Source organism: Moschus berezovskii, chromosome 2, assembly GCF_049115385.1.
Source record: "Moschus berezovskii isolate FMDL1 chromosome 2, NW_MosBer_1.0, whole genome shotgun sequence".
Lineage (NCBI taxonomy): Eukaryota > Metazoa > Chordata > Mammalia > Artiodactyla > Moschidae > Moschus > Moschus berezovskii.
In genome coordinates, this window is record NC_142461.1 from 112,201,862 (window position 1) to 112,226,985 (window position 25,124).

Here is a 25,124-nt window from a genome sequence, read left to right on the forward strand (position 1 = left end):
AACAATAAAACTCCTAGAGAAAAAGACAGTACACTGATTGACATAAATCATAGCAATATTTTTGTGAATCTGTCTCCTAAAGCAAAAATAAACAAATGGGACCTAATTAGACTTAAAAGCTCATGCACAGTAAAGAAAACCATCAAAAACACAAAAAGACAACCTATGAAATGGGAGAAAATATTTTCAGAGATATAACCAATAAGAAGTTTATATCTATATCTATCTATCTATCTATTTTTTTAATCGAAACAAAAATAATGAAAAAAGAAATCTGCTGTGATAGAAAGCAAACAACTTGTTTCCAGGACTTGAAGTTGACTTCAAAGAGGCATGAAAAAACTTTTCGGGGTGATGGAAATGGCCCGTAGCTTCATGATGGAAGTGGTAACATGGATGCATACACTTGTCAAAATTCACCAAAGAGTACACTTAAAATAGGTACATTTTATTATATGTAAATCATATCTCAATAAAATTGATTTAAAAAGTAAAAAAAACACACAAAAGACTTTACTTATGAAGGAAGGAGAAAAAAAGAGTCTGGGAAACAAAGAATATGAAGGTCCAGTTAAAAGGACCAAAAACAGTCATTTCAAATTTCAAAGGTCCTACTGAGATGTCAGTGTATTAATTTAACAGTGCTGTAATAAACTGTCACCATCTTAGATGTTTAAAACAATACAAACTTAATGTTTCACAGTGTTTTCTGTAGGTCAAGAGTCTTGGCAGAGTTCTTTCTCAGGGTCTTACCTGAAATCAAGATGTCAGCAGGGATGTGATCTCATCTAAGGTTTGGGGACCTCTTCTGGGCTTATTCATGTTCCTTGGCAGAACTGGTTCCTTGTGGGTAGATGACAGAAGTTACTGTCTTCGTGCTGGCTCTTAGCTCTTAAAGGTTGCCCTCAGTTCCTAGCTATGTAGATCTATCACAACTTGGAGACTATTTCATTAAAGCTAGCAAGAAAATCTACTTTTGGGGCTCACCTGATAAATTCAGGCCCACCAAGGATAGTCTCCCTTTTTCCTAATTCAAAGGGCATTAATTGCATCTGCAAAACTCTTTCATGTTGCTGCACCACATAGTCTAACTATAGAACTGATATCCTTTCACATTCATAGGTTCTTCCACACTCAAGGGGGAGGGATTACATAAGAGATGTACACCAGGAGTGGGAATCTTAGAGGCCACCTGGGATTATGCCTATGGCCCTCAACAATTCATACCTCTCCCAAAGGAAAACAAAAGACAACAACAAAAAATGTTCTCTCCTTCCCAAGGTTTCTCTCTCATCACATTACAGCATCAGTTCAAAATCCAGGATCTCATCATCTAAATCATTTACATCTGAGCAAATGAAGCTCCTGAATATTCACAGGAAGGATTGATGCTGAAGCTGAAACTCCAATACTTTGGCCACCTGATGTGCAGAGTCGACTGATTGGAAAAGACCCTGAAGCTGGGAAAAATTGAAGACAAAAGAAGAGGGCGACAGAACAAAGATGGTTGGATAGCATCACGAACTCAATGGACATAGTCTGAGCAAACCAAGGAAGATAAAGAAGGACAGTGAAGCCTGGAGTGCTGCAGTCCATGGGGTCACAAAGAAACAGACACGACTTGGTGACTGAACAACAACAACAAACGAAGCTCCTGGCTATAAGCCATTAAGTACATTTCCTTGAAGCATAATTCCCCTTGGTGACCTGTGAAACTAAAGGCACTAGTGCTCCCAAGACACCCATCATACAGTGGTGGGACAGTCAGAGGAGAACAGACATTCCACTCCAACAAGGGAGTAGAGGGAAGATACAAATGAAAGGACTGGCATACAACAGTTCTGACACCCATCTGTGCAAATGTTGGGGTTTTATTGCTGCTGCTGCTAAGTTGCTTCAGTCGTGTCCGACTCTGTGCAACCCCATAGATGGAAGCCCACCAGGCTCCCCAGTCCCTGGGATTCTCCAGGCAAGAACACTGGAGTGGGTTGCCATTTCCTTCTCCAAGTTTTAAGATCTGGGAATAATTTTCCAGGGCTCTCAGACTTTCTACCTTATCCTTGTTTTTTCATTAAATGTAGCACAGGGAGGCCTGGCGTGCTGTGATTCATGGGGTCGCAAAGAGTCAGTCACGACTGAACTGTGTCGCTCAGTCGTGACTGACTCTTTGCGACCCCATGAATCACAGCACGCCAGGCCTCCCTGTCCATCACCAACTCCCGGAGTTCACTCAAACTCATGTCCAGCACATGTTTACAGGTGAGTAAAAAAAAAAAAAAAAAAAGTTTTTGTTTTTTTTGCCACACCCTGTAGCTTGCAACATCCTATTAATAGTTCTCTGATCAGGTATCAAACCCAGGGCCCTCAGTACTGGAAGCGCAAAGTCTTAACCAGCAGACGGCCAGGGCAATTTCTTAAGTCTGAATTTTTTGACAGGGTAGAGAAATGGAACCAGTGGTTGCGACGAGGTTTAAGGAGGCGAGGAAGGTCACTCAGAAGTCAAGCACCCGCTCCTGACCAGGGGCCAGCCCGGTTTCTTTGAGCCGCAGAATCCTGCCTGGAGCCTCAAATCCTCAAATCTGACAGGGCCGGGAAAGCGCGACGTTACCTCCAGCAAGTTTGGGCCTCGGCGCCCTCCGTAGACGTCGTGACAGAGGCGACTGGTTGCCTTGGAGCCGGCGGGACGCCGCCCGGCCTCCACCGCTGTGGTCACCATGTCGGTGCTGGACGCGCTTTGGGAGGATCGGGATGTCCGCTTCGACGTGTCCTCACAGTGAGTCGCCAAGATTCCCCAGGGGCCTGGAGCCTGTAGAAGGCGTCGCCGCGCGATTTCCCGACCCGCGGGTGGAGTCTATGACTCCGCGGCTCACGGGCCTCTCACGGGTGGGAGGAAGTTGGCGCTGCTGTGCTCGCCTCAAGAAACCCCAGACTGGCCGAGGCCGCCACAGCCGGGCTCGTCTAGGTTGTACGCCGTTTCGGTCCCGTTAGATCCCAGGCCCTGTCTTGGCCCGGGGAATCTATCAGGAAGCTGAGCCCAAACACGGCCGGGACCGCCGAGGGCTTGGGCGTCTAGTACACCCCAGTGAACTTGCCGTGCCAGTTTCGTATGGTGGAAGGAACCTGGGGCAGCGACTCAGGAAACGGGGATTCTGAAACTAGGTCTAGAATAAGGACATACATTGTGGGCCCTTAGAAAAATGACTTGATTCTAAAGCTTGAGTCTCCGAAGGAAGTGGGAGTAAGCATTCTCCAGAATCCCCAAGCATGCAAACTTTATTCCCATGGTAAGCTTCCATGTGGTTATTCATCTAAATCACCAACAGTGGGAAGGAACCTCTGTTTGAAGTCTCTCAAACAGAAATCCTGTTTTAGGAAATTTTGTGTTGTAAAGAATAGTTAGAAACTTCCTGCCAGCAGTCCAGGAAAAAATGCCCATTGGGTATTCAGTTTAGTCGCTCAGTCGTGTCCGACTCTTTGCGACCCCATGGACTGCAGCACGCCAGGCTTCCCTGCCCATCACCAACTCCCGCAGCCTACTCAAACTCATGTCCATTGCATCGGTGATGCCATCCAACATTGAGTATTAAGTGTTGAAAAATAGTAAAGCTAAGGTTCTTAGTAATGGTTTGCTGCTTTTTAGACACTTCTCGTGATTTTTCATTACGAACAGAATTTTCTTCGGTGGAAAAAATGAAATATTAATTTCCCAGACTTAGTTGTGGCTAGGTATCTATTACTAAGATGGTCTTGGATCATTTAAGACAGTTGTGAGAGAAGGAAATTTATAGTTATGTGACAGTAATATGTTGCACACACTGTTTGAGTTTTTCTGTTTTCCCTGTAAAGTTCTTAATGAAGCAAAGGTCCATTTCGTGAACATTTTCAGTTTATTAAACATTTATCAAATCCTTGGTATGTGCTGGCTACTGTGCTGATAACTGGGGCTTCCCAGGTGGCACTAGTGGTAAAGAACTCACCTCCCAATGCAGATGTAAGAGAAGCAGGTTGGATCCCTGGGTAGGGAAGAGCCCCTGGAGGTGGAAAAGGCAACCCACTCCAGTATTCTTGCCTGGAGAATCCCATGGTTGGAGATGCAAAAAAATTAAAAAATAAATAAAGATACTAAATAATAGGAAATGACACCACCCCACGCCACCATTCTAGTGCAGGGATACAGATACATACAGACAACTATTAAAAATGTGGTAAATACCATCACTGAAAAAAATGAACAAAAAGCTGGAAGACCATGGAAACAAAAAAGTCCATTCTTCCTAGGGAAGGCTTCAAAGAAAAAATAATGTCTTAATTGAGCCCTGATGAATGAGCAGGGCCTTGCTAGGGGAGATGGGGGGAGAGTATTCCAGAAAAAAAGAAGGAAAAAAAATTAGATACGGAGTCTTAGAGGTATAAATCTCATTGGCTAGAAGGCAGGATCTGGCAAGTAGAGGGAAGAGGTGCAAATAAAAACGTAAATTAGCCAGATTATGAAATATTCAGTTGAGGATTTTGGACTTCCTTCTTTTAAGCACTGGGATAACTTGGCTTTGAAGCAGGAAAGTGATATGATCATGTCTGTATTTCCAATAGATAATTGAGTTAGCTTTATTGAGAATGTGTTAGAAAGCTCTACCAGATATTCTTCTGGGTTTTTCTTTTTTTCTTTTTCTTTTTTATGGACACTCTAGATTGCATTCTGTCAGTCAGCAACCTATTCTTCATTCTTTATTTTCTTTTGTCTCCTTTATCTGATTTTTTACCAAGTTCTAATGTTGCTTTGCTTTAATTTGTTCCTTCTGTAACTGCATGACTTCTTTCCTCTACACAAAAACCTTCTCTACTGTACACAGATAAAACCCATATCTGTCTGACTGGCATTCTAGTTCTCCATAATCTGGTTTGTTCTCACTTATCCTATTGTATTTTTCACTCTCTCTCAACATGTACCTTCTTCCCCAGCCAGGCCAGTCTCCCCACATTGTCTTATCATTTCTTACCTCTAAGCTCTTTAATCATGGATTCTCTTCTCTCTCTCTTATTTCTCTAAATCCTTTCTCTTTATTTCTGGCTTCTCTGCATGTCCCTGGTCACTCCAGGCCCCACTTGATCGCCAGGTTCTTAAAGTTCTTGCAAACCTTATTTTCAAATGGCTGAACATTTGGTACTGTATCATTTATACTTTTGTCTGTTTTATATACAGATGTCTTTTCTCTCCCACGATTGGAAGAGGGTGTTGTAGCTAAAATACTAAAGCCTTTATATTTATTTTAGACAAATGAAAACAAGACCTGGAGAAGTCCTTATTGATTGTTTAGATTCAGTTGAAGACACCAAAGGAAATAATGGGGATAGAGGTGAGTATACTTCTAATGTATTTTATGTTTCTGGTTTAAATTAAAAATGTTAAGTTCTGTTAGCTGGAGAATAAGATATGAAACAGCATTATATGTCGCTTATGATTCCTGATACTATTGTTATAAGTCCTTCTGTAAACAAACCTTAGTTAACCTAAATTAAGTGATCCATCTCGTTTCTGTTTGACCCCAGTTGATGAATGCAGTCCAGAAGACCAGTCTTCTGTGGTCTTGTGGGAACTTTACACTCTAGCCATGCTGGGTGACTTACTATTTGTCAAACATATGTAATGCTCCACGGTTTCCCTTGAGATGCCTTCCTTTGTTTTTAGAATCTTCTGCTATTACATCTCACTCTGGCATTCATACAGGCTTAGTTTCTCTGATTTTAGATATTCTATGGGTTTTTTCAATGAGGAAGGAGTATATCATGGCTATAGATTACTCATCAAAAGAATTCCATGGTTATAATTTGGTGAAGAAATGCTGTGGTAAACAAAGTTGTTATTGTTCAGTCACTAAGTCATATCAGACTCTTTGTGACTCCATGGACTGCAGCATGGCAGACTTCTCTGTCCTTCAGTATCTCTCAGAGTTTGCTCAAACTCATGTCCATTGAGTTGGTGATGACATCCAACCATTGCATCATCTGTTGCGATGAACCTGCCTGCCAGTGCAGACCTAAGAAGTGTGGGTCCGATCCCTGGGTTGGGAAGATCCCCTGGAGGAGGGCATGGCAACCCACTCCAATATTCTTGCCTAGAGAATCCCATGGACAGAGGAGCCTGGTGGGCTATAGTCCATAGGGTTGCAAAAAGAGTCAGACACGACTGAAGCAACATCACACACACACACACACACACACACTATAGTCCATAGGGTTGCAAAGAGTCAGACACGACTGAAGCAACATAACACACACACACACATACACACACACACACACACACACAATGGTATTATTTATTTCTAAGACATATAGTTTACCATGCATAGATTTACTTGATTTTTTTTTGCCTTGGGGCATCTATAGGGACTACTGCTCTATAGAATATACTTTGAGAAATGAAGCTTATCTAACTTTGTACATATTTCACTGTAAGAATATCAGTTTGAGGCTAAGGATGAAAAGCATAAGCCTTTAACAGACTTCTGCCTAACTGTAACTTCATATGAGGAAAAAATTTGCTTATAGCAAAAAAAAAAAATATGGCTCATTTAAATGAGAACCGCTAAGAGAGCACTCATATGGCAGGGATTCATGTGTATATTAGAGTTCTTTGAGAAATTTAATTTCACTGAATGGCTTAGTAATTATACTGTCTCTCACACATACTCAGTTGGACGCATATGACCTGCTAGGACCCCAAGAACAGCTTCTATCGAGAAAAAAGAAAAAGTAAAGTTTTCTCCTTTATCAGTTGAGTCAAACCAACCTGTTGGCAGTGAATACCTGTATTTTTTCTGTTAACTGTCAGATTTTGTTTCTCTGGGATTCTAAATCACACATTGTGTACCTTACCTAGAATCTATATGCTCAATATTTTCAATTAATAAATGTGTGAAAAACATCTACAAGTGTTGCTGTTGATGCTGGGTCAGAAGTTTCATGTCCATCTCATTTGGTACTGCAAAAATTGGTCCTTAGGTAAGGTAACCTGATGTTCTGTTTGTTTGCTTTTAGGTAGACTCTTAGTAACAAATTTAAGAATTGTCTGGCACTCTTTGGCATTACCCAGAGTGAATCTTTGTAAGTATCTTTGTTAGAAAGCATGCAAGAAAAAGTAATTTGTCACATCAGCTTGTGTAGTGGCTCTTGAAACAAACAACAAAAGCCATACCATGAAATATGTGAAAATTTTTGATTGATAAAAACTTAAGAAATCCTAGACTAACCACAGACTGCATGATAAGGCAAAAGAAATGTTTTTTCAATCTGTCCGTTTTGTCCCTTGGATGCTTATAAGATTAATGCTTTTACATTGATTTTTGGTTTTGTTTTTTCCTTTACTTTGAAATTTTCTATAACCTGTTTCAAGGGAGATCTAAATTCTAATAAAAAGTACAACCTTTCATGTGTTAAATGTTGTTTCACTTGTTTTTTAAACTATTGTAGATTATCCAGCTAGACTTTATTTTGTTTGTTCAAAAAAGGAAGAATTAACTTTATATTTCTTTTATTTAACTTAAATTTGTAGATATTTCTTAAAATTTTTTAAAGTTGTATTTTTATATATATTTGATTTTTTAAGCTCAGAGTTCTGTATATATATGTTTTTTTCCCTTAGTTCATTGTATCATGTTCTTTAAATTCTTTACTTTTGAATTTTAGCTATTGGTTACAACTGCATATTGAATATTACAACAAGAACTGCTAATTCTGTAAGTTGGAAAAATTTTATTGAAATATATATAGTGAGGAAACAGTAGATATCTGAGGTTGATGTTTGTTTTCACTGTAAATGAGAAATTACTCTTAAAATTTGTCCTTACAGAAATTACGAGGTCAAACTGAAGCTCTTTATGTACTAACAAAATGTAACAGTACTCGTTTTGAGTTTATATTTACAAATTTGGTTCCTGGAAGTCCTAGACTTTATACTTCTGTGATCGCAGTACACAGGTATGGTAATACTTGATAGATTATTGGATATTTTTAAGGTAATTTTATGATATAAAGGTTTAGAGGATAAAATTTTGACATGTGGTGCTGTCTTCCTCCAAGGTCTATTGCAGACTTCCCGAAGATACATAGAACATGTTGCATTACTGTTTAATAAACACTTTGAAGGTATTTCCTGGTGGCTCAGCTAGTAAAGAATCTGCCTGCAATGTGGGAGACCTGGGTTCGATCCCTGGGTTGGGAAGATCCCCTGGAGAAGGGAACAGGTTACCCACTCCAGTATTCTGGCCTGGAGAATGCCATGGACTGTAAAGTCCATGGGGTTGCAAAGAGTCAGACCCGACTTAGCAACTTTCACTTTGAAGTTATTTATGAAACACATAAAACTGCTGAAGAATCTGTTAAATTAGCTACCAAGATAGTTTAAAAATGAAACAGAGAATTCATTTAACTTGGTAGATAACCAAGTTAAATAATTCAATTAAGGAATTAAAATTATTTTTGTAACAGTAGAAGGCATGATTGGGTGATTAAAGAGTTTTGGGTTTTTGTTTAGCTATTCTCTTCTTTAGAGTCCCTGGTGGCTCAGAGGTTAAAGCATCTGCCTGCAATGAGGGAGACCCGGGTTCGATCCCTGGGTCAGGAAGATCCCCTGGAGAAGGAAATGGCAACCCACTCCAGTATTCTTGCCTGGAGAATCCCATGGAAGGAGGAGCCTGGTAGGCTATAGTCCATGGGGTCACAAAGAGTCGGATACGACTGAGCTACTTCACTTTCTTCACTTCCTTCTCTTCTTTACTACCTCCTCTTTTTTTTATTTTTAAACCAGCCCTAATTATTGTGGTTTTCTTAAAAGTTTGGCCAGGCCAGGAGAAAAAAAGTACAGACACACAAGATTTTTTTTTACATGCAGATATATAGTATGTGTGTGTATATATATATATATATATATACTGTTGTTTTAACTTGAATTCATTTTATTACTAGTGATGTTGAAATTTTTCATACTTTTTGGCTATGTATGTAGTTTTCTGTTGTAAATTACTTAATGTTACTGTTATGTGTATTACAAATTTATTAGTTTCCTAGTTATTTTTTAAAATTTTGTGATGATTTTTTAATCTATATAATGGTTTGATTTTCTTGGAGATATAATTCACATAACATAAAATTTACCATTTTAAAGTTTACAATTTGGTAATGTTAGTATATTCACCACTACTCAATTCCAGAATATTTTCAGTACCCCAAAAAGAAACCCTCATAGTAGTCACTCCACATTCCCTCCTCCCTATGGCTCTTGGCAACCACTGGTTTATTTTCTGTCTCTGTGGATTTGCCTATTCTGAGCATTTCATATAAATGGAATCACATAATATAGTGGCATTTTATGTCTGACTTCTTTCACTTATGTAATTTGTAGCTGAATAAGATTCCATTATATAAATAAGGACACATATTTTGTTTATCCACTCATTAGCTGATAGACATTTGGGTTGTTTCCATTTCTTAGCTATTAGGAATAATGCCTCTATGAACATGCATATACAAGTTTTTGTGCGAAAGCATGTGTTTTTTTTTTAGTTCTCTTAAGCACATCCTGTGGTGCTGAAGAAGACTCCAGCATCATGCATGATGCTGGATGGCATCACCAACTCGATAGACATGAGTTTGAGTAAACTCCAGGAGTTGGTGATGGACAGGGAGGCCTGGCGTGCTGTGATTCATGGGGTCACAAAGAGTCGGACATGACTGAGCGACTGAACTGAACTGAACTGAACTGAAGCACATACCTGATTCATATCTCTTTATTTCACTTAGAGAAGTAATATGAAATGGAGTATGAAGGGAATCCAGGAAGCTCCTTTTTCTTAATAGTATAAAAATGTTTGGTGTTCCCCCAAAACAATTTGTAGATAAATAATTTCCATTCTTTCCACTGATTAAATATTGATGATTACAGTCCTAAAGGAAATTGAGATTTATGGGAAAATGCTAAAATTCTGCTCTTTCATAATTCATTCTTTAATCTTCATATTAGAAGATTAAAGTAAAAAATCATTAGTTTAACAATACATATTATAACTTATATGAATGACTTCTAAAGTTGTTCAGGCCAGGAAAACACTTTAGCTTTAATAAAAGGGTAAATTAGCCTGTATTTTTGTGGAGTTAGAATTAACCAAAAGTTAATCAGAATTTTCTTCTGTTTTTATTATTTATCAGTAGAGAAACACAGAAAGAAAAACTCTAGGAATTTATTATGCAAACATACACAGATACATACTCTGTCTTAGAGTTCCTTTTGGAGTTGGTACCGATTCATTCTAATTTTCTGTATATAGGTAGATGTGGGCATAAGTTTTCAGGTTTCAGTGGAAAAGTAATTGTACTCCTATTTATGTTAAGAGAATAATTGTGCTTTTACCTAAAACAGAAATGAAGGGAAGCTTTTTGATAGAAAATTTAATAGTCATGTCTATTTTTACAAGCATTGTTTTTCAGCTTAAAGAAAAACTTTGCTTCTTCTCATTTGTGCCATACTGTATATATTAGACATCTCAAATATAGGTTACTGAGATAAAATTTATAAGTACTATACTGAAATGACAAATATAGTACAAAAGACTAATCACCAAAACTTACCAACAAAAAAATTTTTTTTAACTTAATAGCTATTTGAGTGATGTACAACTGTGTATTTTTGTAGATAAGTAGATATAATCTAAGAAAACCACATTTTCAGTTTGAATTAATCTTGTATTCTTTTTTTATAGAGCATATGAAACTTCTAAAATGTATCGTGATTTTAAATTGAGAAGTGCTCTAATTCAAAATAAACAACTAAGATTATTACCACAAGAAAATGTATGTAATAAAATCAATGGAGTATGGAATTTATCCAGTGATCAGGTACCATGCAAAGAACTAATGAACCTTTTGGGGCAGTGCTTTCATTGGTAATCCTTTTTCCATTTATGATTGGGTTTGTATATTTATTTAACTCTTAATATTAGCATTATTGCTCTTGATATAAATAATACTCTGATTTTCATATTCTTATACTCTTTTTAGCAACAGCTGTTTTATGTAAACTTTGGAGCTTAAATGGACCTTAGAGGATCATCTAGTCCAGTCTCTTATTACTCACTTAGAGATGAAAAACTTAGGCCCTAAAGGCCGGTGACTTCCACATCTAGTTTATCCCACAGTCTCGCTCTTCCTCCCTTTCTGCACTACCCTCCACAGCATAACAGGCTAATTGAGGAGAATCATAGGGTGGACTGTCATGGAAGCCTTTTAATCCAGTCTTTATGAAATTAAACGTGTTAACTCAGTTGGTGACTCCTACATCCATTATTGTAACTTTTCATTTCCTCTTGAAATTATAACCAGATGAAACATATAAGCAACATATAATAGTTGGAACAAGAAACAAATCAATTTCTAGAAAAAAATTGTCTCTTACCAAGAGTAGTTTCCAGCCTTCATGGGTGTTAGAGCCTAGTTTCGACTGATAACCACTGTGGTAAAACATTGTGATTGAAGAGCTCTTGCTAAACATAGAATCATAAACTTAAATTGTGAATAAACTTTGCTTACTTGAAAAGTGCTAGTTGTGGACTATGATAAATATGTTATAGGATATAGACAGCTCCACATCTGAGTAACTCCTCATAATGCTCAATTCTGGTCTTTTATGCTGCTGAGATAATCATAATTATTCTCCTGTTTAGAAAATAAAGAGTAAGTATTCAACATGATCACTGATGTCCCTCTCATCATTCTCCTTTACAGGGAAATTTAGGGACCTTTTTTATTACCAATGTGAGAATTGTGTGGCATGCAAATATGAATGACAGTTTTAACGTCAGTATACCATATCTGCAAATTGTAAGTGCATGCATTTTGATGACCTTATTTTAATGTAGAATAAATAATTTTTATTCAACAGTTAATAGGACTTTGGGGATTAGATGAGTTCTTTCTTTCCCTTTTTTAAGTGACAGCGGTTTAGCTGAGAGCATACTTTTTAAATGTTGATCATCAGGAAAGACCCAATTGTATTTACAATCAAGGGAAATAGCACCATTATCAGCTTACATTCCTTCTTTCATTAAGAGAAAAATATACTGGATTCTGGGCTTCCCAGGTGGCTCAGTGGTAAAGAATCCACCTGCCAATACAGGAGGCACAGGTTCAACCCCTGGGTTGGGAAGATCCCCTGGAGAAGGAAATGACTACCCACTCCAGTATTCTTGCCTGGAAAATCCCATAGCCAGAGGAGCCTAGTGGACCACAGTCCACAGGGTTTGTAAAAGAGTTGCATGCGACTTAGCAACTGAGCATGCATGCATACATACTGGATTCTAAAAATTTAAATAGCACAGATGCAGAAGATAAACTTATGGTTATTGGAAGATAAGGGGGACGGATAAATTGGAAAATTGGGATTGATACATACACACTAATGTGTATGAAGTGAAGTGAAAGTCGCACAGTCGTGTCCAACTCTGTGACCCGTCCATTGACTATATACAGTCCATGAAATTCTCCAGACCAGAGTACTGGAGTGGGTAGCTTCACCAGGTGATCTTCCCAACCCAGGGATCGAACATAGGTCCCCCACATTGCAGGTGGATTCTTTACCAAATAAGCCACAAAGGAAGCCCAAGAATAGTGGAGTAAGTAGCCTATTCCTTCTCCAGCGGATCTTCCCAACCCAGGAATTGAACAGGGGTCTCTTGCATTGCATGCAGATTCTTTAACAACTGAGATATCAGGGAAGCCCACAAAGTATATAAAATAAATAAGGATGTACTAACTCTATTCAGTACTCTGTAATGGTCTATATTGGAAGGGAATCTGGAGAAGAGTGGATATATATATTTGTATGGCAGATTCACTTTGCTGTGTACCTGAAATTGGCACAACCTTGTAAATTAAGTATACCTCAATAAATTTTTAATTTTAAATAATTATCACACAGATTAAGGTAATTTTTCATAGATTTTATTCAAAGCACTTTCCAGGGCAGCTTATGGAAAAACTTGAACAACCTTTTTGGCCAACCCAATACATAGTGGTTCTTTGGCATGGCTCACTGACTCACACAGTTTATGGCTTGCTACTTTCTGCTCAAACCCTTTTATTTTATTTTTTTTTTTACTTTACAATATTATATTGGTTGGTTTTGCCATACATTGACATGAATCCGCCCCGGGTGTACATGTGCTCCCGATCTTGAACCCCCCCCCCACCTCCCTCCCCATCCCATCCCTCTGGGTCATCCCAGTTTACCAGCCCCGAGCATCCTGTAACATGCATCGAACCTGGACTGGCGATTCATTTAACATATGATAATATACAAGTTTCAATGCCATTCTCCCAAATCATCCCACCCTCGCCCTCTCCCACAGAGTTCAAAAGACTGTTCTATACACCTGTGTCTCTTTTGCTGTCTCGTATACAAGGTTATCGTTATCATCTTTCTAAATTCCATATATATGCGTTAGTATACTGTATTGGTGTTTTTCTTTCTGACTTATTTCACTCTGTATAATAGGCTCCAGTTTTATCCACCTCATTAGAACTGATCCAAAAGTATTCTTTTTAATGGCTGAGTAATACTCCATTGTGTATATGTACCAAAGCTTTCTTATCCATTCGTCTGCAGATGGACATCTAGGTTGCTTCCATGTCCTGGCTATTATAAACAGTGCTGCAATGAACATTGGAGTACACGTGTCTCTTTCAATTCTGGTTTCTTCGGTGTGTACGCCCAGGAGTGAGATTGCTGGGTCGTATGGCAGTTCTATTTCCAGTTTTTTGAGGAATCTCCACACTGTTCTCCATAGTGGCTGTACTAGTTTGCATTCCCACCAACAGTGTAAGACAGTTCCCTTTTCTCCACACCCTCTCCAGCATTTATTGCTTGTAGACTTTTGGATAGCAGCCATTCTGACTGGCGTGAAATGGTACCTCATTGTGGTTTTGATTTGCATTTCTCGGATTATGAGGGATGTTGAGCATTTTTTCATGTCTTTGTTAGCCATCTGTATGTCTTCTTTGGAGAAATGTCTGTTTAGTTCTTTGGCCCATTTTTTGATTGGGTCATTTATTTTTCTGGAATTGAGCTGCAGGAGCTGCTTGTATATTTTAGAGATTAATTCTTTGTCAGTTGTTTCATTTGCTATTATTTTCTCCCATTCTGAAGGCTGTCTTTTCACCTTGCTTATAGTTTCCTTTGCTGTGCAGAAGCTTTTAATTTTAATTAGGTCCCATTTCAGGCCAATATCACTGATGAACATAGATACAAAAATCCTTAACAAAATTCTAGCAATCAGAATCCAACAACACATTAAGAAGATCATACATCATGACCAAGTGGGCTTTATCCCAGGAATGCAAGGATTCTTCAATATCCACAAATAAATCAATGTAATACACTACATTAACAAACTGAAAAATAAAAATCACATGATTATCTCAATAGATGCAGAGAAAGCCTTTGACAAAATTCAACATCCATTTATGATAAAACCCTCCAGAAGATGGGAATAGAAGGGACATACCTCAACATAATAAAAGCTATATATGACAAACCCACAGCAAACATTATCCTCAATGGTGAAAAACTGAAAGCATTTCCCCTAAAGTCAGGAACAAGACGAGGGTGCCCACTCTCACCACTACTATTCAACATAGTTCTGGAAGTTTTGGCCACAGCAATCAGAGCAGAAAAAGACATAAAAGGAATTCAAATTGGAAAAGAAGAAGTAATACTTTCACTGTTCGCTGATGACATGATCCTCTACACAGAAAACCCTAAAGACTCTACCAGAAAACTACTAGAGCTAATCAACGAATACAGTAAAGTTGCAGGATATAAAATCAACACACAGAAATCCCTTGCATTCCTATACACTAATAATGAGAAAATAGAGAAATTAAGGAAACTATTCCACTAACTGTTGCAACGAAAAGAATTAAATAGGAATATATCTACCTAAAGAAACAAAAGACTTATACATAGAAAACTATAAAACACTGGTGAAAGTAATCAAAGAGGACACTGATAGATGGAGAAATATACCGTGTTCGTGGATTGGAAGAATAAATATTGTGAAAATGAGTATACTACCCAAAGTAATTTATACATTCAATGCAATGCCTATCAAGCTACCAACGATGTTTTTCACAGAGCTAGAACAAATAATCTCACAATTTGTATGGAAATACAAAAAACCTCGAATAGCCAAAGCAATCTTGAGGAAGAAGAATGGAACTGGAGGAATCAACCTGCCGGACTTCAGGCTCTATTACAAAGCCACAGTCATCAAGACAGTATGGTACTGGCATAAAAACAGAATATAGACCAATGGAACAAAATAGAAAGCCCAGAGATAAATCCATGCACTTACGGACACCTTATCTTTGACAAAGGAGACAAGAATATAAAATGGAGAAAAGACAGTCTCTTTAACAAGGGGTGCTGGGAAAACTGGTCAGCCACTTGTAAAAGAATGAAACTAGAACACTTCCTAACACCATACACGAAAATAAACTCAAAATGGATTAAAGATCTAAATGTAAGACCAGAAACTATAAAACTCCTAGAGGAGAACATAGGCAAAACACTCTCCGACATATATCATAGCAGGATCCTCCAAGACCCACCTCCCAGAATATTGGAAATAAAAGCAAAAATAAACAAATGGGACCTAATTAAAATTAAAAGGTTCTGCACAGCAAAGGAAACTATAAGCAAGGTGAAAAGACAGCCTTCAGAATGGGAGAAAATAATAGCAAATGAAACAACTGACAAAGAATTAATCTCTAAAATATACAAGCAGCTCCTCCAGCTCAATTCCAGAAAAATAAACGATCCAATCAAAAAATGGGCCAAAGAACTAAACAGACATTTCTCCAAAGAAGACATACAGATGGCTAACAAAGACATGAAAAAATGCTCAACATCCCTCATAATCCGAGAAATGCAAATCAAAACCACGATGAGGTACCATTTCACGCCAGTCAGAATGGCTGCTATCCAAAAGTCTACAAGCAATAAATGCTGGAGAGGGTGTGGAGAAAAGGGAACCCTCTTACACTGTTGGTGGGAATGCAAACTAGTACAGCCACTATGGAGAACAGTGTGGAGATTCCTTAAAAAACTGGAAATAAAACTGCCATATGATCCAGCAATCACACTCCTGGGCGTACACACCAAAGAAACCAGAATTGAAAGAGACACGTGTACTCCAATGTTCATTGCAGCACTGTTTATAATAGCCAGGACATGGAAGCAACCTAGATGTCCATCTGCAGACGAATGGATAAGAAAGCTTTGGTACATATACACAATGGAGTATTACTCAGCCATTAAAAGGAATGCATTTGAATCAGTTCTAATGAGGTGGATGAAACTAGAGCCTATTATACAGAGTGAAGTAAGCCAGAAAGAAAAACACCAATACAGTATACTAACGCATATATATGGAATTTAGAAAGATGGAAATGACAACCCTGTATACGAGACAGCACAAGAGACACAGATGTATAAAACAGTCTTTGGGACTCTGTGGAAGAGGGTGAGGGTGGGATGATTTGGGGAATGGCATTGAAACATGTATATTATCATATGTGAAGCGAATCGCTAGTTCAGGGTCGATGCATGTTACAGGATGCTCGGGGCTGGTGTGCGGGGATGACCCAGAGGGAGGATAAGGGGAGGAGGGAGGTGGGAGAGGGGTTCAGGAAGGGTAACTCATGTACACCCGGGGCAGATTCATGTCAATGTATGGCAAAACCAACCAATATAATATTGTAAAATAATTAGCCTCCAATAAAAATAAAAAATAAATAAAATGAAAGTAGTGCCACACTGTAACCACTTAGTTTATTTATTTTAAGCCAAAAAAAAAAAAACTAACCTAGCCTTAGGAACCACCAAAGACACTGGCTTTCCATAACTAAAAGATTGTTGGTCTTTGGTTTAAAATATTCAGAGAAGTTGTGGACTCCCTGAAGCAGGGAACATTTACATCAGAATTTTGTGCATATTTCAGAGGCATTGTATTTGTATTACCTTACAAATTTGTTGCCTATTTTCAGTATGAGAATTTTTATTTACTTGATCTCCATGGGAGCATGAGGAAAAAGAAAAGGGAAGAATTCTGTTTTATAGACTATGAAAAGTAGTTACTGTGTAAAACTTGGAAAACTACTGTTAAAACGTCACTACTGTCAGATAAAAACAAACATTTTTTTTCTTTTTCATTTTACATCTAGCGGTCAATAAAGATTAGAGATTCAAAATTTGGTTTAGCTCTTGTCATAGAAAGCTCTCAACAGGTAAGATGTTTTATATTTTTATTAACCTTTAATAGATTTAAAAAACTGTATGACAGTCTATATTTTTAGTTTTATTTATATAGTAACCAGTTTATATCCAAGAAGAATATTAGCTCTAACATGAGGTTGTATGAAGAGTTTGAAGTCATATACTAATTGTTCCCATGGAAAGAATTCTGCTTATGTTTCTCTATACCATTAATTATGATTATGGTCGTGACATTATCTCACTCTTTATACAATCCTATGATACAGTTACTATTTTTCCCCATTTTACAGTCAAGGAAACTGAGGCTTGGAGAAGTTAGGAACCTTGTCCATGTTCTCATAAGTAGTAAGTGGTAGAGCTAGCTTTTGCTTCTAGGTCTGACTGATTCACAAAACTGAGCAGCACAGGTATACACAGATACACACACCCTATTTGAGATTTTATACTATCAAACAGGTTATACTGTATCTAGCTAGAAACTACTGTGCCCCATTATGCCAGGCGTAATTTATTCTTATAAATTTTTTGAAAGAGGTGTTTCTCTTCTGAATTCTAAATTTAAACAGGAATGCCTACTCCTTTCTCCTGGCCTATAGATTGGTAGCTGCCATTTATTTGTGTTTACTGTGTTCACAACAACATGATAACCATTTTATGGTTAGAAAATTAAAGTTTAAATGGGAATTCCCCGGCAGTTCAGTGGTTAAGAGTCAGCATTCTTATACTGCCATGACCTGGGTTCAATCTCTGGTCAGGGAATTAAGAGCCTGCAAGCCTCGTTGCATGGCCAAAAAAAAAAAATGCTTAGAATCGCCCAACATCACACAGCTAGTAATTTTGTTGTAAAACCAGGATTTGAGCCCCAAAATATATACTCTCACCCCAGAGCAAATTGCTGTCAACCATCACCATATGGGTACTTAATTTTTTTAACACTTTTTCTCCAACAACAGGTATGCCATTCCCTTTTGTCTTTTAATATACAGTCTATTCACTTTCAAGGTCGAGCTCAGGAAAAACTTAATTCCTTGACCTTCATAATCTACCGTAGTGTATCTTTTTAATCTTGAAATATTACCTTTGATATTTACAGATGAATTTATGTGATACCTGGATACTTCAAAATAATTCTGAGCGGGTAAGGGGAGGAGATTTAGGGGATGGGAAAGTTAAAGATGGAGCAGAGTTGGCCGTATGTTGTTACCTGTTGAAGCTGGATGATATCTACATGGACAGTTATGGTATCTTATATTTTTGTATATGCTGGAAGTTTTTATAATAAAAAATTTAATTTAAAAAAATCAGCTTACATATTGTGTTCTGAAATAAGAACAGCTAGAACTGTAGTTTATCATATGTTGTAAATATGATTCCTCAGGCTTGTTTTCTGTTTTTTCATTATTTTTTCCTGTAGAGTGGAGGATATGTTCTTGGCTTTAAAATAGATCCTGTGGAAAAACTACAAGAATCAGTTAAGGAGATCAACTCACTTCACAAAGTCTATTCTGCCAATCCTATATTTGGAGTGGATTATGAGATGGAAGAAAAGGTATTTTGTTCAGTGTGTGATGTATAGAATTTGCTGAATTGTCTTTACATAATCTATAAACTTCAGTTAGCTTTATGCACAATTTAATTTTAAACCATGTTTAAAATGATGAATATACAGACTCTGCTTAGTCAGTATGGCTGACTCTTCTTTGTGCCTCCCACCTGTCTTCTCCCTGGCTGCTTCACCGTTCATTCCTGCCCATCTGTGTAGCAGTCTATCCAAAGATGTCCCCATATGCAAGGCTCTTCTGATATAGAGAGACGTAAATCTCTCTCTCTGACAACTTTATTTTTATTCTACTCCAGCCACCCATTAGCGTTTGGTCAAATCTTACAGGCCTCACAGACACTATTTTCTTCCTCTAGTGACCCACAGTATAGCAACTGTAGGAGACTGCTCCATCAGTATGGCCTGTGTCAGTTCATATTTATCAGAGCCTCTTCCGAGTCAGTTATGCAATACTTTGAATATCACGCTTGCCTGTCTGCTCTTTGTCTTCCTCACGACTTCGAGTTTCTGCCCCAGTCGCTGCTCTCCAGGCCCATCAGCTGTATTTTGGCTGTACTGTTCAGCCTCTGCACGTGGGCCCCTCGTTATCCGGGGGTTCGCTGGTGTCCTCCCAGCCACTCCATTAGAGACTCCTCACCATCTGCTCTGGACAGCAGTACCCTTGCCAGGGACGCTCTGTCACAGGCTCCCTTGCTGTCTGTTCTTTGGCTGAGGCCCTCACTGTCTGGTCTGTTGCTGGTGTCCACCCACTCTTTCATCAGTGTCGCAAACAGTACCATGCATGTCTAGCTTTATCATATATCACATATATTATCTGTCTCTTCTCCTGCTCTTGGACTACAGCAGGTGGCTGGGGAAGCTCAAAAAGTCGGATTGGGCAGCTAAGTACTAACTCATACCCTCTGACTTCAACTTCGTTTTGCTTCTTTTTTCTCTCCCTGTCAAATTCCATATATATCCCCTTCCCTTTCCAACTGAAATTTGTCTTTGGGTTGTTGACACAATATTGTACACTCTTCGGTATTTGATCTCCTTAACCATCCTTTCTGCTTTCTTCCCAACCTGCACGGCTTTCAGCATTCTCCCTTTCGCTCTGCCTCCTCTGTATATTCCTCAGCAATATCACTTGCTCCTCCAGCTTCTTCAGCTGGTACTTATGTAGATGACTCCCAGATCTTTCTGACCTTGGCATCCTCTCTCAGCTTATCATGGTTCCAACTATTATTGAATATTTTCACATAGATGAGCATTCCAAATAACATGGATTGAAATTCTCCTTTAAAATTTTATCTTAGTAATTTAATCAATAACTTTCCAAATCAATAAGGACATGGTTGAGTATCTCAACCTTGGCATACCTAAAATCTTGTCATTTTTTTCTCAAAATCAAAATCCTACCGATTTATCTATTTAATTTATTTACTACCTTATTGTCAAAGTCAGATGTGCTCAAAACCCTGGGATTTACCGTTTTTTATTTTTCCTATTATCTCATTTTAAACATTCAGCCAATTATACCATCCTCTCCCCTGTTCCTATCCCTTTCTTTCCATTCAAACTGCAGTTTCCTTTGCTACTTCTGATTGTAGAATAATGTTGTAGAAGAAGCATGGTCCTTGGAACCTGACAATTCTGACTTCGATCCTAATTTCACCATTTATTTGTGATTCTAGGCGGATTTGAGCTTCAGATTTCACATTATAAAATAATCTCTTTCAGAAAGTTACTGATTGTGTCCATACAGTGGCCAGCACCTGGGAGACGCTGCTAGCCCGTTCTCTTGCTACCTTTCATTTCTCCTTCTCTCCCTTTCTTTGGCCTGCAGTGTGTAATAATAACTCACTTTGTCACTACATGTAAGTCCTTACTCCAAAGACGCCTGTTAAGGGAGGTCTTCCCTGACTATCCATCTACAACAACAACCCCTGTCACTTTTTGATCCCTTATTTTGCTTGTTTATTTGCTCTCTCACTTGCTTGCTTTACTTTTGGTAACACTAATCAGTCTCCTCCATTATAAATAATGATCATGAAGTCAGGGATTTTTGTCTGTTTTCTTTAACCACTGTGTCTCCAGCAATCAATAGTAGCACATAATAGACTCTTAGTGAACAGTCGTAATCGTTGAATGACTGTGTTGAATGCCTACTCTTTGTTGTTCGCTGCTCTAAGAATTTTATATGCCTCATCTCATTTAATCCTGCCAAAAACACTATGAACTGTATCATCATCGTTATTATCATCTCTATCTCACAGTTAAGGAGACCGAGGCTTAGATAGGTTAATTTTCTTATACACAGTCACACAGTTCTAAACATGGTTGAAATACCAGCTGTTTTCGGACTAGGGAATCGGGTCAATCTCTTGTCAGCAGTACACTCCTACATCAACTCCCCCCAAAAAATTACCCATAAATAGTCCACATTGTCTGAGCTGGTATTTAAAAATTTCAGTAGACTCCAGTCTACCGTCCCCACCTTATCTGCACTACCACAATGTGAGTGATGCTTCTTGGCATTGTTCAGTACAATATTCCTGCTTAGCTCCTCTGCCTTGTGGGACTCTCATGTTCCCACCATATTGTATTATTCATCTTCAGCCAGATCCTGTGGTTTCTCACCTTTGCTGATGCTGATCCCCTCTGCTAGGAATACCCTTTCCCCTAATCCTATCTGTGAAAATCATCCTTGTCCTAAAAGCCCTCAGTCACATGCCAGCCTTTTCTTCGTGAAAGTTTCTGGTACGCACAAACCAGAAGTTGTGCTGTCGCCAAACTCTTCTATTACAATAGATACTGCATTTGTTACAGCTATTTTCTGTAGGTTGAACCATATGATATTATTAATATTTGACCACTTTTTAAATTAAAATGGCAATTTCTTATAGTTCAGCCTGATATTTAGTAATTTATAATTGTATTTTATCCTTCACTCCACTCCAACTATATTACACACCTTCTGTGGTAAGGGTGAAAACTTTATACCTTTGGTGGTACCAGCATGCGGGTTCCCAGGTGGCTCTAGTGGTAAAGAACCCACCTGCCAATGCAGGAGATGTAAAAGATGTGGGTTCAATCCCTGGGTTAGGAAGATCCCCTGGAGGAGGGCATGGCAACCCACTCCAATATCCTTGCATGGAGAATCTCATGGACAGAGGAGGTAGCCAGCATAGTACCTCATACACTAAAGATATTCAGATATTTGAAAAATGAATTAATAGATATATGTATTTTGCTTTACCTTTAGAATATTCCGTACAAATCTTAGTTCTTTTTTTCCACGAATTTCTTTTTTCACAAATTCTATTCAATGACTATTTTGAGGAAATTTTAAAATATGCTATTATACAAGTTAGGTTTTTAAACTACCAGAGAGTTTTAACTATCAGAAAATCAGATAAAGCCCAATGAGAGTTTTTTTTTCTTTATGAATATTTCTAAGTATCATATCAAGTTTGTGTAAATTTTTCATTTTCACTCTTGATGATATTAACTTCAGATTTAAAAGCTTAGATTTAACTGACTCATTTTATTATTCATGTAAGTTTTAATAGAATATAAATTATGCAGTGATTTTTGTAAGACTTGAGTAGTTGGTAATTGTGATATCCTTTTACAGGTATTTATAATTCTTATAGCACATTCTACTAAAATTATTTATTTGTTTAATATTGTCTTATTGATGCAGTTTAACATCTACTGATTCTTTTTAACATCTACTTATTTTCAGCCACAGCCCCTTGAAGCTCTGACTGTCAAACAGATTCAAGATGATGTAGAGATAGACTCTGATGATCACACGGATGCTTTTGTGGTGAGCATTATGAAGGAGCATCAGTAAATTTCTTGTGGGTTTTTTTTTTTAATCTGAGTCATGTTCAATTAAATAATGGTTTAAGTGTGTAAAATATCATAAAGCTTGAGACTTTTTAGAGAGTTTTAAACATGAGTTGGAGAATAATTTTTTTTCCAAGGTAGGGAATTTTTTGTGTGAGAAAATACTTTTAAATTACCAAACTGGGAAATAATTTGAGAACATACTTATTCAGAGTATTTCAGATATGTGAAAAGTTTTTTCATACTTTAAGATAATAGAATATGTTAAATATAGTTAATTAATTTAAAATCTACACTTTGCATAAGTAATCTCTATGAGAAAAGCCTCCTTCCTTTTTTATAGGTGTATTATCTTAAAATGGATTTCTATTTGAACAGTAAAATTTATTGTCTGCAAATCTGTATTATTTAATTAATAGCCAAAATAATAATAATGCTTTCTATATACTGTGGTCTATGAATCTGACTAGAATCCGCTCTGGGAATGAAAAATTTTAAGCTAAGTATAAGATAGTTAATTATAAACTACTACAACCTCAGTGTGTGCATTTGCTGACACATTGAAGCACTTATTGCTTTTTTTTGTTTTGCCAGCATCTTCTTTTAAACCAAAAGTAGGGGTAAAATTTTATATCTGCTAAATCATTCTCTTATCTACTTTCAAGTTAACAATGCTAACTATTCACCAATTACAAAGCACAGTTTTAGCACTTCAGTTTAGCATAACTCTTGAAGACTTTAATATTGACAAAAGTGAATTCTGCTACCAGCTTTGTAAAGATAGGTGAGAGAACCATTAGAAACACAGTAAGAGAATATAAAATACAGTTAGTTTCAGAATTTTTCTGTAAGTTAATCACCTGTTCCATAACCTCTTAACCTATTATGTGTCAAGTATGTGAAGTATAATTTTATTTGTCTTATAGGCTTATTTTGCTGATGGCAACAAGGTAAGGATATTTTACCTATAGTGTATGAAAAAACTTTCTATATTCCAGTGTTCAGTATTCACACACTTATGTGAAACCTATTTTTTGTTTTTTTCCTCTTCCTTGCTCACCTTCTCTATTCCCATCTCATCCTCTTATCTCCCAAAAAGCAACAAGATCGTGAACCTGTGTTTTCAGAAGAACTGGGGCTTGCAATAGAGAAACTGAAGGATGGATTCACCCTACAGGGACTTTGGGAAGTAATGAGTTGATCTTGAGTTGAGCTGAATTTCTGTTTACAGATATCTCAAGATTAAAGATACTAGTCGCCTACTATAAGGCATGGAATAGTTTTTACATTTACAGGAAAAGTTTTTAAGAGATTTTTTTAATGATTAAGGAAAAACTCATTTATCTAAGATTTTACTGCCAGTCTTCTAAAAAAATTATATATGAAGTTGTAATCAAAATGTATCTGGTTTGTTGTAAATATGTTTATTTTGTACGTAGTACTTATAAATTATTAGTCTGTGGATATTAAAAGACTGTATTATATTGAGCTTAATAAACAGTTTATGCAGCACCATTAAACGTTCTGAAAATATTATTTTAAAGTATAAGACTCTTCTTATGGAGTAATCAAATACTGCTTTCTTAATTATAAAATTCTGGTTTAAATATATTTATCACATAGCTCTAAATGTAAGCCAACTCTAATATAAATTACAAACATTAAGCTTACCATTTTTAGGTAATCATTTATGTAGAAACCAAAAATGATAGCTAACTTTGGAGGATATCAATTCCCTATGTAAAGTTTTGGGCACTGTTTTGTAAATAATTTCAATATCATTTTGGCAAGAATACATTTATAAGGAAATAACTTTAAATAGTTTGTAAATAAATAGTTCATTTCTTGACTTTCTCTTTGTATTCATTGAAACTTCTTTGAAGTGTTCAAAACTTCAATATTTTCTGATTTCTTGATCAGGTAAGATTTGGTGACTTCTCTGGCATCACTTTTTTTTTTTTTATTTGCTATTGCTTCAATATAAAGAAACGTTGTAAGGAACTTTTGTCAAAACACTAAAATTAAACAAAGGAGCCCTGTTTCTCTAGAGTGAAAAAACTGAGTGTAAAATCATTTAAGATAATGCAACTGTAAGTGCTAACCTGAGTTTCTCTGGAGAAGGGAATGACAATCGAGTATTCTTGCCTGGAGAATTCCATGACAAGAAGCCTGGCAGGTTACAGTTTGTGGGGTCGCAAAGAGTCGGACACGACTGAGCAACACACACACACACAACCTGAGTTTAATAAAAATCAATAAACAAAACTATTAATTGGTTCTATATTTAAATAGGAAAGGATTTTTAAGGGATGGAGTTATAATAACCTATATTAGGGGGAAAGTGTGCTTGAAAAATGTATACAGGTCACAAACTGCAGCTTGGAATATTATTTCAATAGTTTTTCA

The 25,124-nt window shown here is 37.2% G+C and overlaps 1 protein-coding gene across 1 annotated transcript; it reads left to right on the forward strand.

The window, feature by feature from the left end:
* Positions 1-2,637: 2,637 nt before the first annotated feature.
* On the forward strand, positions 2,638-24,551 carry BBS5 (Bardet-Biedl syndrome 5). Its single transcript, XM_055398431.2, has 12 exons — positions 2,638-2,773; positions 5,272-5,354; positions 7,039-7,104; positions 7,687-7,736; positions 7,850-7,977; positions 10,755-10,890; positions 11,776-11,871; positions 17,272-17,334; positions 18,738-18,872; positions 22,612-22,695; positions 23,645-23,668; positions 23,818-24,551. The coding sequence occupies exons 1-12, from the start codon at positions 2,715-2,717 to the stop codon at positions 23,917-23,919; spliced, it is 1,026 nt and encodes a 341-aa protein (XP_055254406.1). The 5' UTR covers positions 2,638-2,714; the 3' UTR covers positions 23,920-24,551.
* The last annotated feature ends 573 nt before the right edge of the window (positions 24,552-25,124 follow it).